A 17,589-nucleotide genomic window follows, 5' to 3' on the forward strand; every position below is an offset into this window, starting at 1 on the left:
ACCAAGTCAGAAGAGTCTTCAGGAGGCTAGGACATGGAATGTCAATTGAGCAAAGTCTAGGGAAGCTGAGGCACTTCTTGAAGATGGCACGAAAGTCTTGAACAATGTTAGAGTTTTGTTGCAAAAAAGAATCACAGTTGGGCCACAAGCTAAGAGGCTTGTGAAAGGCAAAGCTGCACACGGACAACACAGGCAATCAGAGCAGGGTTTGGGGGGACAAGTGAAGGCACACAGGCAACACAGGTAACAGGGGGGGGGGTTACACAAGTAACCAGGGATAGCGGGTAGCGGACAGGGGGCAGACTGGGCCTTAGAAAGTGGGCCTTAGGAAGTGGGCCTTAGAAAGTGGGCCTTAGAAAGTGGGCCTTAGAAAGTGGGCCTTAGAAAGTGGGCCTTAGAAAGTGGGCCTTAGAAAGTGGGCCTTAGAATCGGGGGCCGGCTAATGCCTGCTGGTCAGAGAGAGGCCACTTTAGCACCCCCAAGGGCCAATCCGTGTGCAGGTATTCGGGAAGCACACACAAGCAGGCGGCCTCAGTAAGAGGCAGAAAAGGCGGCGGCCATCTTGTAAGTGCCATGAGGTGGTAAGAAAGCCAGAGAGGGATGGTAATCTCTTAGCAAAGCAGGCCTCACTGTTGGATGGCCGAGGAAATGAGGCAGCAAACGTGCTGCATTTGCAAATAATTCTTCTAATTAGCAGTTTTTCTTTTCTTTCTCTCCCCCCCTTCTCGCATGCATTTGTTGCCTGTTTGTACTTGATTTCTTCTATTTTGCTCCCTCCTCCCCTCTAGCCCTCTCCTAACCCCCCTAAATCAAACCACTGTAGGAGTTTTGTCTTGATACATAATGGTTTTACCTTCACTGTCTTGTTGCCAATGCTTGGATCTGACTTTCGTGGACGCATTTACTCATGGTGCGTCACCCATCTTCAATTTCTCATGCTGGACTTCCCCTGCATCTCACACTTTGGTGGCCCCGAATCATGCTGTTTCCATTTCCATCCTGAATTCTGGCTTGCATTTGCTTTTCTCCTGCAACATTATGTGTTATTACTGACTGCTGCAACTGTATTGCTCTCCCCTCTTGCATCTGCACTCTTTTTCACGGTTTCTTCTCTGTCTTGTTCCCACTGTTTTACTTTGTTCTGCTTATTTTAATCACTCTGCTTGCTGTCCCCCCTCCTCTCCCCTTTTCACTACATCCTTAGCACTTACTCTATCAGAAATGTCGCCTGACCTTAATAATAGCAGCTTCTTTGTCCCCACACCCACCCCCTTACTTGTCTTTTCCTCCCTTCCCCCTCCCGCACTATCCGAAATGTCGTCAGGCCTAGTACGATAGTTACTTGTTTTGTTATTCTACTTTTCCCTGCTGGACCCCCCACTCTCTCCCCCCCCCCCACTTGTTGTATTCCGGCACTACTAAAATCGTTGTCGGGCCTAGTAAGGTATCTGCTTGTCTGTCTCATTCTCTTTCCTACTAGGCCCCCCACCCCCCATCACTGTCAAAGCTCTTGCACTATCTGAAATGTCGCCAGGCTGAGTGTGATGGTTAATTTCATAATCTTAATGTATCAAGGACTTATAAGAATGTCACTGTATTCTCCCTTGATCTCACCTCGCCTTGAAGTGCTTTGAAACACATTGAGTATAGGCGCCATATAAACAATCAATGAAGCAACTCTGCAAAGGGCAGCCAATGCAAGTCTCCAGTGAGAGCAAGCAACCTACTGTCGTGGCCACAGGCCCCAGAACACAACAACCACACCATCAAGTGATGGGGCAATGGGTTACTTGACTCACTTATTTCCCTTTGGGACCTATAAACACAGGGGGCCCTGCTGGACTCAGTCCTGGCGCCTTTGGCGCCAGGCTCATATAGAAATGTGAGCAGGAACACTTTATTTCAGTGCAGGAGTGCTTTTATTTTACAAGAACTTTCCAGGAGCTGAAAGCATTTATTCCAGAGAACAGCCTCATGTGTTGACTCATCGTGTGTGGCTCCGTAGGCCCTGGTCTTCATGTGCTGACTCATTGGGTGTGGCAGGCAGGCTGAACCTGGTGGACGTGGCTTCAGAAGCTCAGATATATAAGCTGCTCCATCCTTAAGACCGGTGCTTCGCGTTACTATGCACTCACGTGCAACTTGACACTCCTCGCCGCTTGGACCAGTTTACTTACCTTTGAAACCAGGCGTTCTCCTGCATACTCACCTCCAGGAAATCGGTGCTTCATCGCTTCATCTGCAGACTCATCTCCTGACATCCAGTGATCTGGATCCCGATGCCGCAGCACCGCTCTCCGCATCCACGAACTCGAACCCTGTGAAGAACAACACAAGGTTAGAACATCCGTCCTATGGCCGTGCCACATTTGAACCCTGTGCGCCCCCTAGTTAACAACTAACCAGCTACTGTACCGCTGCAGCTTCGTTCCTCATTCCCTCCAGCTGTCGCCTTGAGCTCCGCAGCTTCTGCCTGGCCGGCACCATCACCTGCAAGGGAAGAAAGTAAAAGAGCAAACATCAAAAGTGGAACGGACAGCAATACAAGACAACAAATTTTACAATACAACACATTTTACAATACAACAAAAACTGACGAGGAAAGACCAAGGCAAACAGGAACACTTACCTGAAGTAAAGTGGCTTAGTCGCAGCAGGACTGGACGACCACGTGCAAGGGACCAGTGAAGGAACTCTGTCCAGATCATACAAGCGCCCCTGCCAGAAGCAGCAGGACGGAGTGCTCGCCAAAACTAATCAACAGGTGAGATTTCCAGGGAAAGCGCATCCCACAGGCACCATGGTTTGGGAGAAGGGCTCTGGAAGGGTATCGGGCGCACAAGCTGGCATATTCACCCTCCCTATTCTCCACGCAGGAGCAGTCCCGAACAGCATCACCTATTACCACCAGTCACCACATAAGCGCAGAGGGCGAAGTCGGACCCGAGCGACCTCACCCTCCAGCTGGCTTCTGTTCCTGTTGTAGTCCGGCAGGGTCTGCTGTTCCTGGGCCTCAGTCGTGGGGACAATAGCGAGGACGTCTGGGTACTCCTGCAGTGCGGTTTGAAGGTCGGCGGCAGCAATGGACTTACTCCAGTTCAGAGGCACGTCGCAGTTTCAGCTACCGGCAAATAGCACCACTGCGGTTCTTGGCCACATTTTGGGGCTCCCCTTGCTTCTGGGGTCCAGCACTCTGTTGCGGTGGCTCAGGCTTTGGTCGTCCTGCTTCGAAGGAGTCCGGAGGATCTTGCCGGAGCTCGGGTCCGGCTCAGTCGATTCACTCGTTCCTGGTGTTCCTGTCCCCTGGCACTGGGTTCCAGCAGCAGCAAAGAAGTACAGCCAGCAGGGAGAGGGGCTCCAGTCAAGTTAGTCTTGGGGTCAGTTGGTCCCACCAACCCAAGGGAAGAGTTTGTCAGTTCCGGGCCTCTCTAGTCGATTCAGAAATTGGAGCTTCAGCACTGCAGCAGTGCTTCACTGGGCAAACCAACAGTCCAGGTGGGTGCAGTAAGCTTCTCTTCCAGTTTCTTCTTCAGTTCCTTCATCCAGTGGTCGACTCTGCCTTCCTTGCAAAAGACCTCACCTTTTTATGCAAGTTTCTCCTATTCATTCACAGCCTAGCTGTCACTCACACAGCAGGGTTGCTGTCCTCAAAGGACAACCAGCCAATCACCTTTTGGGTGCATTTTTGTAACCAAGGAGAATAAGCACAGGGCGTTTCGGGAACCTCCCTCGCTTCCTACTCTGCCAGACATGCTGGAGTCCGAGGCAGGCACCCGTGAATCCCGCCAAAGGTGGGCACCGGGAGCGCCGAACGGTCAGCCTCTTCGGCTGCCAGGCAGGGCGCACCTTCCCCGGCACCATCAACCACGAGCCAACGCTCTGGTTCAGGGAAGAGGAAATCCGAGAACCCGGGTAAGCTTCTGGAGAGGCCCCTGTCGATCTCGAAGGATTCAGCCGAGGGGGAGTGAGGCGGTGACCCTCCCCCCAAGGTGAAGGCCACAAGCACGCCCAAGGTGGAGAAGCCTTGATTCACCCGGCCAAGGCCTCTATCGAGGAAGTCGCGGCGGCCTTGGCGCAGCCTGTGGAGGCTGCACCAGTGGAGGCGACCTTGAGGCCCAGAGTCTCCCTGCCTCCGCGGAGGGAAGCCTCTTTCAGGCCCATCAAAAAGACCCCGGCAGAAAAAGTGGGGGGGCGGTGGCCATTGTGGACACGGACACAGCATCCGAGGAGGAGCTGGTAGAAGTCTTAGAGGGCCTCGACGAGGGCATCAAAGAGGCCCGTCCCCACGGGAGGGATCCCGACGAAGGTGACGGCGGCACCAGCGAGGGTCCTAGTCACCCGTCGCTTCCGGAGCCGCAGGATAACTCTGCAGCCATTTTGTTGGCAATACAATCCTTATGTTCGGAGATAAGGACGAGATTGCCCTTACCACCAACGGAGGATCCGGAACCAGGCTTGATGGAGGAGCCGGACCCAGGCCCGGCGGGAAGCCCCCCAAACAAGAGAAGACGGATCCATCCAGCCCTGCCTTTTCAGCCCTCAAGGCCTGCTCAGCCTTCACCCACGTCCCCCGTCCTTGGGGATGACCCGGGAACGGACACGGCCACGACGGGTACCGACGATGACGGCAGTGACGACGGGACGGAGCTCCCATCGCCACCCCGGGCCTCCCCGCCCGACGAGATCGGATCTTTCCATGCAATGATCGCCAGGGAATCCAAGCTTTTTCAGCTCTGCCCCGAAGAGAAGGAAGGTTTCCTTTACCAACGGCGCGAGGCCAAGAGGAAGACAGTCCTCGCCGTGCCTCTACTAGATGACATCTGGGACGAGGGTCTCACCCTTCTCAAGAACCCGTCTACGATGCCTGCCAAGAGGGATCGGTACGAGAAGTAGTACCGGGTCCCCGACGCGGCCCCTTTGTGCCTTAGGGCACAACCAACCCCTGACTGGGTCGTCTCAGCGGCGGGCAAGAAGAAAGCGGGGGGGGGCATCGGCCTCAACGTCAACTTCCCCGCCAGACGGCGAAGGAAAGAAGCTGGACGCAATGGGACAACAAGTTATCTCGTCGGCGCCAACGACGATTAAGGCGGCCAACGCCCTCGCGATCGTGGCCCGCTACGACACGGAGTTATGGTACAAGATCGCACCCCTGTTGGACTTCCTACCGGATGACTAGAGGGCCGAGGCCCTGGAGATCTTGCAAGAAGGCGAAGTGGCGTCGGACCACGCCGTTACGGTGGCAACTGACATGCCAACACCGGTTTCCGCCAGCTAGGCAACGGCGTTTACCTTAGACGAGGTTGGATCAAGGCGACGGATTTCCGCCAGGACGTACAAGCCAAGGTTTTGGACATGCCGTTCCACGGGAACAATCTGTTTGGGAAAACAGTGGATGAGTCCCTCCAAGCCATCGAGGCGGACACAGACAGCTAAGGCCCTAGGCGTTCTCTGGCAACGAAGGCCATCCTTTCGGAGCACCGGAGGCAAGCAGGGTGCCTCCAAGGGATTCGGCAGTGGCTCCTCTACGTACCGCCAAGCGGCGCGCTCCTCGTCGCAGGAAGCCTATAGAGGACGAGGCAAGTCGGGTGGGCCCCACCGTCGTCGCCAGGGAGGCCAAGGCGGCAAGACGTCCTCCAAGCAAGATTGAACGGTCAGCGGTGTCGGGCCCCCACCGAAGCACCCCGATTGGAGGCCAGCTGGCGAAGTTCGTCAGCGTGTGGGGGTCCATCTCCACCGACCCTTGGGTGCTGCACGCCCTGGCCCAGGGGCACGCCCTCGAATTTCTAAAAAAGTGCCCCCGCATTCCACCCGTGGCCAGGAAGGAAAATCATGTCCTTCAACTGCTATTGGAGGTAAGGGCGATGCTCAAAAAAGATGCCATTGAGCTCGTCCCGAAGAGGCTCCGGAGTATACTCCAGGTACTTCCTTGTGAAAAAGAAGACAGGAGGATGGCGCCCCATCCTGGACCTGCGACGACTGAACAAGTACATCAAGGCACAAGTTCCGGATGGTCACCCTCCAGCACGCGCTCGGACAGCTGGTGGAGGGCGATTTCCTGTCGTCGTAGGATTTGGAGGATGCGTACTTCCACATCCCCATTCTGAAAGGATACCGAAAAAGAACATCCCCATTCTGAAAGGATACCGAAAGTTCCTCAGGTGGTCCAAGGACGGCACTACCAGTTCAAGGCCCTCCCGTTTGGATTGAAGTCGGCACCCAGGGTGTTCACCAAGTGCCTAGCACCGGTGGCGGCGCGGCTGCGCCTGCAGGGGATCCACGTCTACCCCTACCTGGACGACTGGCTCATCCGAGCAAGGACAAGGGAGCTCGCCGTAGATCACACAGCGAAGACCGTCCAGCTGTTCACGGACCCTGGCGTTCTCCATCAACTTTCCCAAATCGCACCTGGTCCCGTCGCAAGTCGCACTGTTTCTGGGAGCCAAGCTTGACACAGTGGCACGCCTGGCCTCGCCGTCGGAGGAAAGGACGAAGGCCATCCTGGGCAAGGTGCAGCGTCTGCTGGCCACGGACGTGGCCAGGGTGAGATCCATCAATTCCCTCCTCGGGATGAAGTCCTCCTGCATATATCTCGTGCGCCTGTGCAGGCTTCGGATGCGCCCTCTGCAAGAGTTTCTCGACGCCCGCTGGATCCAAGCGACGGGCAGCTTCGAGGACAGTATCCCACTCAACAAGACCTTCCGACGAGCAATCCGGTGGTGGGGCACCCATGCTCATTTGACGGCAGGCACAGACTTTCAGACCCCATCCCACCAGATAACGGTGACGACAGATGCCTCCCTGGAAGGGTGGGGAGCGCACACCGGAGAACTTCACGCGAGAGGCCTTTGGCTCCCGGAGGAGAAGACGCTCCACATCAACATCCTGGAGCTCCGTGCAGTGTTCTGGACCCTCAAGTCCTTTCTCCCGTCCCTCAAGGGCAAGGTGGTGAGAATCTTCACCGACAACACCACCACAATGTTCTACATCCGGAAGCAGGGAGGAACCAGATCCCCAGCCCTTTCCAAGGAAGCCCAGGATCTGTGGCATTGGGCCGTCGCCCAAGGGATGTTTCTGGTGCCCTTTCATCTGGCAGGGATAAAGAACACCATTGCTGACTCACTCAGCAGGGAGCTGCGCTCGTGCCACGAGTGGGAACTACGCCAGGAGCAAGTGGATCGACTCTTCCGACGATGGGGAAAACCGCAGATCGACCTGTTCGCGACGGTGACGAACTCCAAGTGCCAGAGGTTTGCCAGCAGGTTTCCCCAGCCGAGGAGTATGGGTGATGCTTTCTCGTTCCCCTGGGACGGCCTGTTCCTATATGCATTCCCTCCCTTGCCGTTGCTGCTCCGACTCGTCAACCAGCTCAAGAGGTCCCGGTGCAGGATGATCCTTGTCACACCGGCATGGCCGAGGCAGATCTGGTTCCCGGACCTTCTGGACTTGTCAGCGTCCCCACCAGTCAAGCTGCCGGCGGACACAGATCTTCTCTCCAGAGAAGGAGGCGCCATACTTCATCACGACCCGGAGTCGCTGAACTTGCAGGCCTGGCTCCTGCAGCACTAGAGTTTGGAGGGTACGATATCCCGGCTGACTGCAGAGTGGTCCTTGCAATGGCCAGGGCGTCCTCCACTCTCAAGTGTTACGGACATAAGTGGAAGAGGTTTTCTGACTGGTGCCGTGCACAGAAGATTAACCCTTTACGGATTACGACCCCTCAAGTGCTGCCGTACCTACTGTCGCTGGCCAAGGCTTGGACTACCTGCTGCCTGAGCTTCCATCGTAGTCACCAATCTCAACGCAGGATTAGCCACCGACAACTGTAGGTGGCACACTCGTAGGAAGGTGCTGCACGTCTAAGCCCAGTCCGGGTTGTCAGCTGATAAGGAACGCCGCTCCTCTCCTCACAAGGGGCGGTTCGCGTTCCGACGTGTGTCCGATGCAGATGCCTGTGAGAGGAGCTTGCAGCGTGCGAAGCCTTTCTGCACGCCGGAGCCGCGGAGAAGTTCCACCGAGTGAATGTGGGATGTCAGCAATGCTCGGCACGAAGAATAAGGGGACTCCTTTCCTTGGCTCCATGAAGAAGGCTGTGACCCACTAAAGCCGAAACGTCCTGGGACTCCTTTACCCTAGCGGTGTGGCAGGGTCCCCCCTAAATCCCAGTAGAGATTTACTTCAGTGACGTCGATCAACTACTTTTTGGTCACCCTTTAGCCTGGCTTAGTTAGACCTATCCAAGGACTTTTTCTTTCGAGGATAACTTTCTACAATTAGAAAAACAAAATGTATTAGCAGCAACAGAATGTCTTTATACTTCTGTCAGCATGCACATGTATGACTTTGTCTTATCTTTTGCTACTTGTCTTTTTTCTATTTGTTCTATATTTGTTTGCATTTTCTGTGTGTGACTTTGGTGAAAAAATGTACACCCATATATTTTGTACTTATAATTTCTTTACAAAAAATATGTAAAAGAACAAGGACAGCCACTTAATAAAAGCTGTTCTTTTGCAGACTAATGACAAGTGGATTATTATGGTTCTCTCATGTACTGCTATCCTTGGTAAATACACAAATTGTGACAACCAAGGATAACGCATTGTCTTTAAACCTAGACTGCAATCAATAAGCGGCAGTCGGCTTAGACTTCTCCAGTCAGGACACCCCCACTCTTTGTACACATTTGTTGCTGGCCAAGGCTGGACTGGCTCACGCCTCCATCAAGATACATCTGGCTGCGATCTCCCGAAACACCAGAACCACAGGACGGGCGTCCTTGTGGTCCCATCGCCTGGTGAAGGAATTTATGAAGGGACTGTTCCGTTCGTTCCTGCCGGTGAAGGCCCCGGCGTGGGACCTCAACGTGGTGCTGACCAGGCTCATGGAGGCGCCATTCGAGCCCCTGCATTCGGCACCGTTGAAGTTCCTGTCGTGGAAGACTGCGTTTCTTGTGGCCATCACCTCCGCACGGCGAGTGGGAGAGATCCAGGCCCTATCCTGCAAGCCTCCATACTTGACTGTTCACGACATGAGGGTGGTGCTGAGGACGCACCCCTCCTTTATACCCAAGGTGCCGTCAGACTTCCACCTCAACGAGCCCTTGGTGTTACCTGTTTTCTTCCGGTCGCCTTCGTCACCGGCTGAGAGGACTCTGCACTCGCTGGATGTGGCTAGAGCGCTGAAGTTCTACGTGGACCGCACGAATAGTTTTCGGAAGACATGACAGCTATTTGTGAACTTTGGACCTGTGAACCAAGGGAAGGCTCTCTCGAAGGCTTCCATTTCCAGATAGCTCTCCAGCTGCATCACGCACTGTCATCGGTTGGCAAACCGACTGTTGCCTGGCCGTCCGAGAGCTCATTCGACCAGAGCTATCGCTGCTACCACAGCGTTCTTGTCTGGTGTGCCCCTGCTGGACATCTGCAGGGCTGCTACGTGGAGGTTGACGCACACCTTCACGAGATTCTACTGCGTCGACCGGGATTCCAGGGAGGAGTCCAGGGTGGAGTCCAGGGTCGGCCAAGCGGTGCTGCGCAACCTGTTCGCTTAAGGTGAGCCTGGTGAGGAGGTAAGAATTGCTTAATGTTGAGTTTTTTATGTAATGCTTAATGTTGAGCCTTTGCCACCTCCCGTGGTTGTGCATTTGTGTACTGCTATGTATTCTTATATTCATGAGCATGTGAATCCATGCCAGACCCCATGCTGGAGAAGGAACAAGTTACTTACCTGTAATTGTTGTTCTCCAGCATGGGTCTGGCATGGATTCACATGCAAACCCTCCCTCCTACCCCTCTGCGGCTCTTCACTTGGTCATACTGCCACTTTGCATGCTACCAAATCTGAAGATGGCTGCCAGAGGCAGGGCTTAGGGAGAGGGCAGTCATTGGCGGGGGTCAGTATGACCCAGAGACCAGTGATTGGTTACTACCGAGAAAGACAGATCAGAAACTAAACTGATACTGATTTTTTTTCTTTACCAAGGATTCCCGGCCTGACGAGGGGAATATTCATGAGCATGTGAATCCATGCCAGACCCATGCTGGAGAACAAGAATTACAGGTAAGTAACTTGTTCCATAGCTGCCAAACCTGGTTTGGCGCGCAGAGTAAATCTCAAGAAGGACCTTACAAACAAGAAATGACGAAAAAAGAAGACGGGCCATTTTGAGAAAATGGGCACCCAGGGGTGCAATACTGCAGCTGAGGGTTCAGCCTGCGGTAAAATCGCACAATGGTAGGAAAATTAAACCACTGCTACCAGCCATTAATTGTAGTGAGGGTTATATAAAAAATGTAACATGAGAAGGTAGACAAAGAGGATCCTAAGTAGCCCCCAGCACTCTATGTAAGATGGTGTGTGCTGGGTCTACAAAGAGAAAAAGGCAAGTAAAGTCAATTTCATTTCACTACTCTTGGAAGCATTAGTTTATCCAAGAGAAGGTATTCAAACCTTAGCAGAAATCCAAAGGACTTCCCTGTGCCACTGCCCTGAAGGTGCAGTGTGTCACAATACAAAAAGATGATGCCTAGGGAGTTTGTCAGACTCCAAAACGAAAAGAAACACAGGGTTAAAATCAAAGAAAAATACATGAGAGACTGGGAAAAAAGGTCTCCCTCTCTCCAGCATAGAAATCAAAAGTCCAGCAAAAGGGCTGGTGGTCTCTAAGGTAGAAGGGAATTAGCACAGAAATGAGAATTCTCCCTAACACCCTGGGCCTCAGCAACTTGACAAATAATCTTACTTTGATATTCTTTCTCTCTTGGGTACGAACAGTCCAATTATCTTGAGTAATTTGGTTCTGTATCTGGCTGAATAGTCTAGTTCCTCTGAATTCGGGTTCATCGCTTCGTTGCTCTCTATTAGTATCTTTGTCTTGTACAGGATGATTTGATTTTCCCTTTTCCCAGGGATTTTTATGCAGAGGTTTTCTCTCACATTTTTCAGCTTTCCAACAATAGTTTCATTTGATTCATAACCTTTGTAACTACCTCGTTTCATAGCTTCTACTGCGACACGTTGGCTGTGGGGGGTATAAGGATTCCCTTGAATCCTCCCGGGCTTCCTGTTCCCCCAGTTATTGATATTTTATTTCTATCGCGCTCGTAGACAAGTGTTTCAGAGCGCGACAAGGCAAGCGAGGGGAAAAGGGGAGAACCAAACGGCGATCTTACTAGGCCCAGTGACATTGAGAACGCGCAAGTGCATGGGAGAGGGGGAGGGGAAAGGGGGGAGAAGTGGAAAGTGCGAAGCAGAGGAGAAACAGATTAATAATAACTAAATAAATAATAAAGGCAACAAACAGTGGTAGTGCAGCCAGCAATTTGCAAGTGCTAGGTTTAAGACAGCAGACAGGGTAGGTCTGATAAGTGCAGGAAGAAAAAGGGAGGGGGCTGTATGGGTATAGATACAGACCCCAGTACAAGGGGTGGCCCGCAGGCAGTGCAGGAGGGTGGCAGGGGTGAGCAGGTACCTCGGCCCGGAGGACAGAGGGTGGCCAGATGCACGGTGCCAAGAGAACAGATCAACGGGGGAGAGGGAGCGAAGGCAGAAGAAAAGAGGAAGGTCTTCGTTCTTGAAGAGGAACGTACTCGAAAGCCTTCTTCCTCGGGAGCTCTATGCTCTTGAGCCACCAGCGCCTTCTTCTCTTGCTCTTCCACTTTATGGGGTCGCGGAGCACGGGTGGTCATCAGCGCACACGTTACCTCCTCTTCCTTTTGGAATCTGCAACGTTATGCAGGCTAGCTGTTAACCCCGTACTGCCCTCTGTGGTCTCGCCACCACCTCGTCCTGGGCTTCTGCCTTGCTAGGTTCTCGTGCTGCGGGTCTGCAGCAAGTCTGCCATTCCGTTATGCATTGTCCAGCGAGTTCAAAATTTGCGCGCCTCCTGGTTCTAATCGTCGCCAGGTGTTTTAGCGAGATCCAGAGGGGGATTTTTTTTATGCTTTTAAAAAAGCTAAATATAAAACCCTTTTAATTCACACATTTGGTTGGAGATTTTTCAAATAAGACCAGTTGCAAGAGAGCACGAGTGGCTAGTGTTGGTGAGCCACTTTGTCCAATGCCTTATGTGGCTAGTGCCTAGACGCGGGTTCTTGGTAGGAAGCCATTCCGACCATTGGAAGATTTTGGTGCTCGATGTCCCGGGGCTGGGGGCGGTGTTGTGCACTCAGTCTGAACTGTCTCTTTGAAATATCTGAATTAGAACCTTTCCTTTTCTCCTTGTGCAGAGCCTGCACTGTCTGAATAAGAACCTTGCTCTTTTCTCCTTGTGCAGAGCCTGCAATGTCTGAAAAAGAACCTTGCCCTTTTCTCCTTGTGCAGAGCCTGCAATGTCTGAATAAGAACCTTGTCCTTTTCTTCTTGTGCAGAGCCTGCAATGTCTGAACAAGAACCCTGTCCTTTTCTTCTTGTGCAGAGCCTGCAATGTCTGAATAAGTACCTTGTCCTTTTCTTCTTGTGCAGAGCCTGCTGTGAAGGAACCCAGCAAGAACTCAAACCCAGAGGATGCAGAGCCATCGCGCCTTGACCTTCGTGTCGGGAAAGTGATTGCTGTGGGAAAGGTACAGCTGCACTCTTATCTGAAGCACTAGTGTGAACTTATAGATCCAACTATAGTTGTATAGTGTCTGGAGACATGAAAATTGCCCTTTTGCTGCACATCATTCTGTCCACCCACTCTGGCTGTAGCAACCCCGCTCGTTTCCAGACCTCTTTCCGGACCATGCTCTTATTGAGACCCCTACTTGATCCATCCCAGGTCCCCCAATGTCCTTAACAGATGAATATAGTTCCCATGGACCCCTTTTCATGACTAACCCTTCTTTTGGCAGCACCCTGATGCGGACAGCCTGTATGTGGAGACAATCGACGTGGGAGAGGCGCAGCCGAGGACGGTAGTGAGCGGTCTTGTCCAGTACGTCTCTGCAGAGCAGCTCCAAGACAGAATGGTGGTCCTGCTATGTAACCTCAAACCACAGAAAATGCGTGGTGTGGAATCCCAGGCTATGCTGCTGTGTGCTTCCACGTAAGTGCCATGTGATCGCGCTGCTCCCAAATCTAAGAAGCTGCATTTGATTGGTAGAACAGAGCAGTGTAAATCTGTATTTGTTACTACCCAGGTTCCTTCTTTGAACACTCAGGTTCTGCTCGGTATTTTGGCAGTTTGATACTCATGACAAGTCCTGTTTAACAGAGTTGCTCACTTTTGTCCATCAGGCAGCTACAGGACCGGCCCCTTGCTGCTCTTTGTGCTGGGTCCGGCCCCATTACGAGTATGACGGTTTGGGAAAAACGGCGGTAATGCAATGTTAACCCTGTTACCATTGAATTACCACATTGCTGTACTACATCTTTGGTAGTGAGGCAGAGGAAAAACCTCCAGTATAATGCTGGAGGTAATTCTGCTGCCTTACCACCATAAAAAAGTAAAATCATCGCAAATTACCGCCAGCAGCAATTCCGCCAAAATACCCTTGGAATCCTATTGGACCATAAATGGAGACTAACCATGCCATACCACCCTTTATAATCCAGCGGTAATCCCACCATACCATGTGGCAGTAATAGTAATTCCGCTTGGCAGTATTCAGTGGATTTGTAATGGGGCCCTTATTTCCAGGTCAGCTTTCTTGCTATTCCTTGTGTCCCGTCTGGTTTATTGCTCTTGGGGTTTCCTTGAAGTTCTTGCTGCTCATGGTGTGTTTGTAAAAACATAGCTCTTGATTCTGCTAGTTTCCATTTTCAAGCGGGCCTCCTGCTGGCTCTTCTGGAGTGGGGTTTTCCTGCTCCCTGCGTACATGTCCGAGATGGTCTTTTACTGCCCATTCTGACTTTCTTGCAACAGGCTTGTGCGGCCTCTTGTGCAATTGTCAGTACTTGTTTTTGCTTGTCACTTGCTGCTCTTCATGTACACTTCGGGGTGAATCTTTCTTCAATATCTATGTCCTTTTACAGGGCCGGGGAGAACCGGCAGGTGGAGCCGCTTGATCCTCCGGAAGGCTCGGCACCGGGGGACCGTGTTTTTGTGGAAGGATATGAAAGCGGGAAGCCAGACGAGGAGCTGAAGCCCAAGAAGAAAGTGTTTGAAAAGTTGCAGGTAACGTTCAACGTCTTTCTTTCCTACCTTCCCAGCCTTGGCCTCCCACCTATCAGAGTAGCATAGTCTCTGATCAGTTGCCCCAAAGCCCCTGTTTTTCCTGGTTATTGCTTTTGGGGCGGTTTTACTAAGAGTGTTGTTTGTCAATGAGGATCGAACCTTTGTATTGAGTGAAGCAGGTTTGGTTGATGGAACTCTTAAGGGTCCAGGGGAGACACAGGGATGTCATTTCACCAAAATGCCGGGGATAACGAGAGTGACATAACGCAACCCTTGACCTCTGTTGACATCACAGGAAGTGATGTTATTTGACCCCAGCCCAAGTGACATCGGGGGAAGTGATGGCACACAATGTTTCACCCCTTTACAAAACAGGAAGTGCGTCACATAACATTGTTCCTCAGTACACTAAGAAAAATATGATTACGATATCAGTGTAATATGATATAGATTTCATCACCAAATGTAGTGTTAATATCGGTGTGTACGGGCCCATATTACCAAGGTCTTTCAGTTGTGACCACCAAATGGGATAGTACCATGTTCCCCTGCCCAATGGACCTTGACAAATACCCACTGACCACTGGTTGCAAATACATTAAAACAAGTATTTATTGTTTTTGGCCAGGGATAGCAAGGGAGACAACAGGTTTCGGCCAAAAAGACTGTTGAAAAGACCTACCCAACCAAAAGTCCTAAAGAAGGTACTACCAAATGTTAGACTTCTAAAAGGTCGACTTTTGGTTGGGTATGTCTTTTCAATTTGGTCTAGGGCTGCAGGGGTGTCCCCCGCGACCCTTGCTCACTATACTGTGAGCGGGGGTTGCGACGGTGTCCCCCGCAGCTGTCCCGCAGTCCCCCCAAAACAAGACTGCAACGGTGTTCCCACAACCCCCACTCACTATACTGTACTGTACAGTATAGTGAGCGGGGGTTGCAGGGACAACCGCCCAGCTGACCTGAGAAAAACAAAAAAGGAAAGGACCCTGCTGCGACGGTTCCCGATCACAGAAGTGAAGGGGAATAGACATTGCATGGACAGAGCGAGACAGAATGCAAGGTAACTAGGGGGTTGGGGGTGTGGGTGGGGTTGTGGGTAGGGGTTTGGGTAAGTTGGGAATGTTCAGGGGAGAAAAGACCAAAGATTATTTCAAAGAAATAATCTTCGGTCTTTTCTCCCTCAAACATTTCCATTTCGGGCATTCAACCCCAAATCAGACAGCAGGGATTTCAGCTGCAACCCCCAAGTGATGGCCCTGGGGACACAATCTATAAACCACAAGGGATCCTAGTTTTGAAGGTCATGGGATCAGGAAACTTTGTGTGATGCCAGGGGCCTAACTAGGGGAACACTAACTGTCCCAAACAAATTGCTTCCTGGCTCGCATACCCCAGGGATATAGGGCCCCACTACATGTTTTCTGGCTCGACATACCTCAGGGATATAGTGCGCCACTGCATATGCACCTAGGCATTTGATGGCAACAGTTGGTATCTCTTGTGAGCAGCTGCCATTACATGGGAATACCTGACATTATGCAAGTACCTAGGGGATTGATAGGAACGCATGGCATGTGACTTAAGTATATGGCAAATGTATGTCCATACCTGCTGTATCCAGTGGATTCATACAGTACCTGGTAATGCAAAAAGGTCCCTGTGCAAGACCAACGACTGTTAACTTTGCCAGTGCTTCTTTCTAGTACCTGCTGCTCTCTTGCTGTGGTTTTCAAGAGTTTTAACAAAAAAGAGGTGATGGCTAGAAGGTTTTGAATTAGTCTTAACCTCTGGCATTGCTCTGGCCACCCTCCAGACCATCGTTCTTCGCCTGCCAGCCATTGCAAAAGGGGAAAGACCATATACACTTCGGGTTTAGCAAGCATTCACATACAGCAGACTTGGGTGTCTCTCTGCTTAGCTGATCTGAGCTGCTGGTTCACATGTGAAATGTAAATCCATTTTCCCCTCTCCCAGGCAAGTTCCTTTTGGAGGATGGAGTGAAACGGTGCACATTTTAGGGGGTGGGGTTTAACAATAAATTCAATTCATGACAACCCTCTACATTTATCTCCTTTCCTTCCAGGCTGAATTCAAGATCTCTGGAGATTTCCAGGCGCAATGGAGGCAGAAGAACTTCATGACGAAGCTGGGGAACGTGACGTGTAAAACACTGAATGGAGCAAACATCAGCTAACCGCTGCCTCCCTGGCCACTGTCATGCCCACCCCCTGCCCTTAAGCAGGGGTTCATGTGGTACCCCATGCTGCTTGGACGGAGGTGCCTTTCTGTCCATATTAATTAATCACCATTTTCAGGCTTCTCCTGTTAATGCTTATGGTGGTGGACTTCGGCCCTACAGCGACCAGCGGGATTAAAGGCTGAGCAAGGCCCATCTCTTCAAGGAGTCGGGATCTTGGAGGAGCACTTCACCAACAGATTTGCATGTGTCCTTTCCCCCTCTAGTAAACATCTGGAGACTGGCACACTATCCCTTTTAGAGATGTGCCTTTTGAATGCAGTAAGGCTGAGTCTGGTGCAGGACGCCTGGAGACACCTCAATATCTGCCCGGTTTTATCTCATTCCTACAAAGCAGATTTGAACGAACATTTTTATGGGACACGGTTTATTTCGGGCGTAGTCTCTTTCGCCCTCATTAAATGATTATTTAAAAGAAATTTGGATTTTCTGGTTGCTTTGCAGAAGGTACATAACTGGGTATCCGATTATTGGAAGGTTCCACGGTATGAGTTAGCGTGGCAATGATAAACTGATATTAAAGGGGTAACCAAATTGGTGTAGTTTGAATTGGGACGGTTCGCCTGTGTTGCCTTCAACTCTGCTTCCAACCTCTTCATGACATTGTGATAGATTTTAACAAGGTGTCCCGCCATTTTGTATCATCTTTTTGGACATGCACAGAATATCGCCAATCCATCAGCCTTCCTGTCCTCATGGACCCAACCAGTTCTGTCTGATCACGCGTGTGGCCCCTGAATATCCAAGGTGGTTCTTGGAAAAGCAATTGACATTTGGGTTTCTGGGTGTATTTTTCATGGCATCTATTGGCGGTAACGACTTTCCCTGAATTTGGGTCATCTATATGCATCTTCTTTAACCGTATTATCCTCGCGGTTAGAGTCTAGAGACTTCCTAGCTCCTACCAAGCTTAATGCTATCAAGCCACAAGTAAGAGTGATCTGTCTGAGCCTCCCTCACTGGTTGGGGGTTCCTGTCACATGTGGTCTGCAAACCTTTGGCTCTCAACGTTTTGGACTACAACTACCTAAGATGGTCAGTGGGAAGGGATCATGGGAATTGTGGTCAAAACATCTGGAGAGCCACAGGTTGCAGAGCCCTGTGTTCAACACATATAGAAAACTTCCTGCGGCCAATTGCATGACGGTTTTGCAGATGGGGGTCCCACTCAGATTAGGAGCTTCTCTCAAAAGGGTAAGGGCATAGCTCAAGACCCTCCTCTTAAAGAAATTGATCC

General features: G+C 51.4%; 1 protein-coding gene across 1 annotated transcript in view; it reads left to right on the plus strand.

Moving 5' to 3' along the window:
• YARS1 (tyrosyl-tRNA synthetase 1) overlaps nt 1-16,771 on the plus strand; it is a 100,105-nt gene extending 83,334 nt beyond the window's left edge. Inside the window, exons 11-14 of the mRNA XM_069622455.1 lie at nt 12,463-12,560; nt 12,831-13,024; nt 13,954-14,095; nt 16,179-16,771. Coding sequence (XP_069478556.1) covers nt 12,463-12,560; nt 12,831-13,024; nt 13,954-14,095; nt 16,179-16,289 — 545 coding nt within the window. The 3' untranslated portion in view covers nt 16,290-16,771. The remainder of the gene's footprint in view (nt 1-12,462; nt 12,561-12,830; nt 13,025-13,953; nt 14,096-16,178) is intronic.
• The last annotated feature ends 818 nt before the right edge of the window (nt 16,772-17,589 follow it).

The sequence above is a fragment of the Ambystoma mexicanum genome, chromosome 11 (genome assembly GCF_040938575.1).
Source record: "Ambystoma mexicanum isolate Mex_15411 chromosome 11, UKY_AmexF1_1, whole genome shotgun sequence".
Taxonomy (NCBI): Eukaryota; Metazoa; Chordata; class Amphibia; order Caudata; family Ambystomatidae; genus Ambystoma; species Ambystoma mexicanum.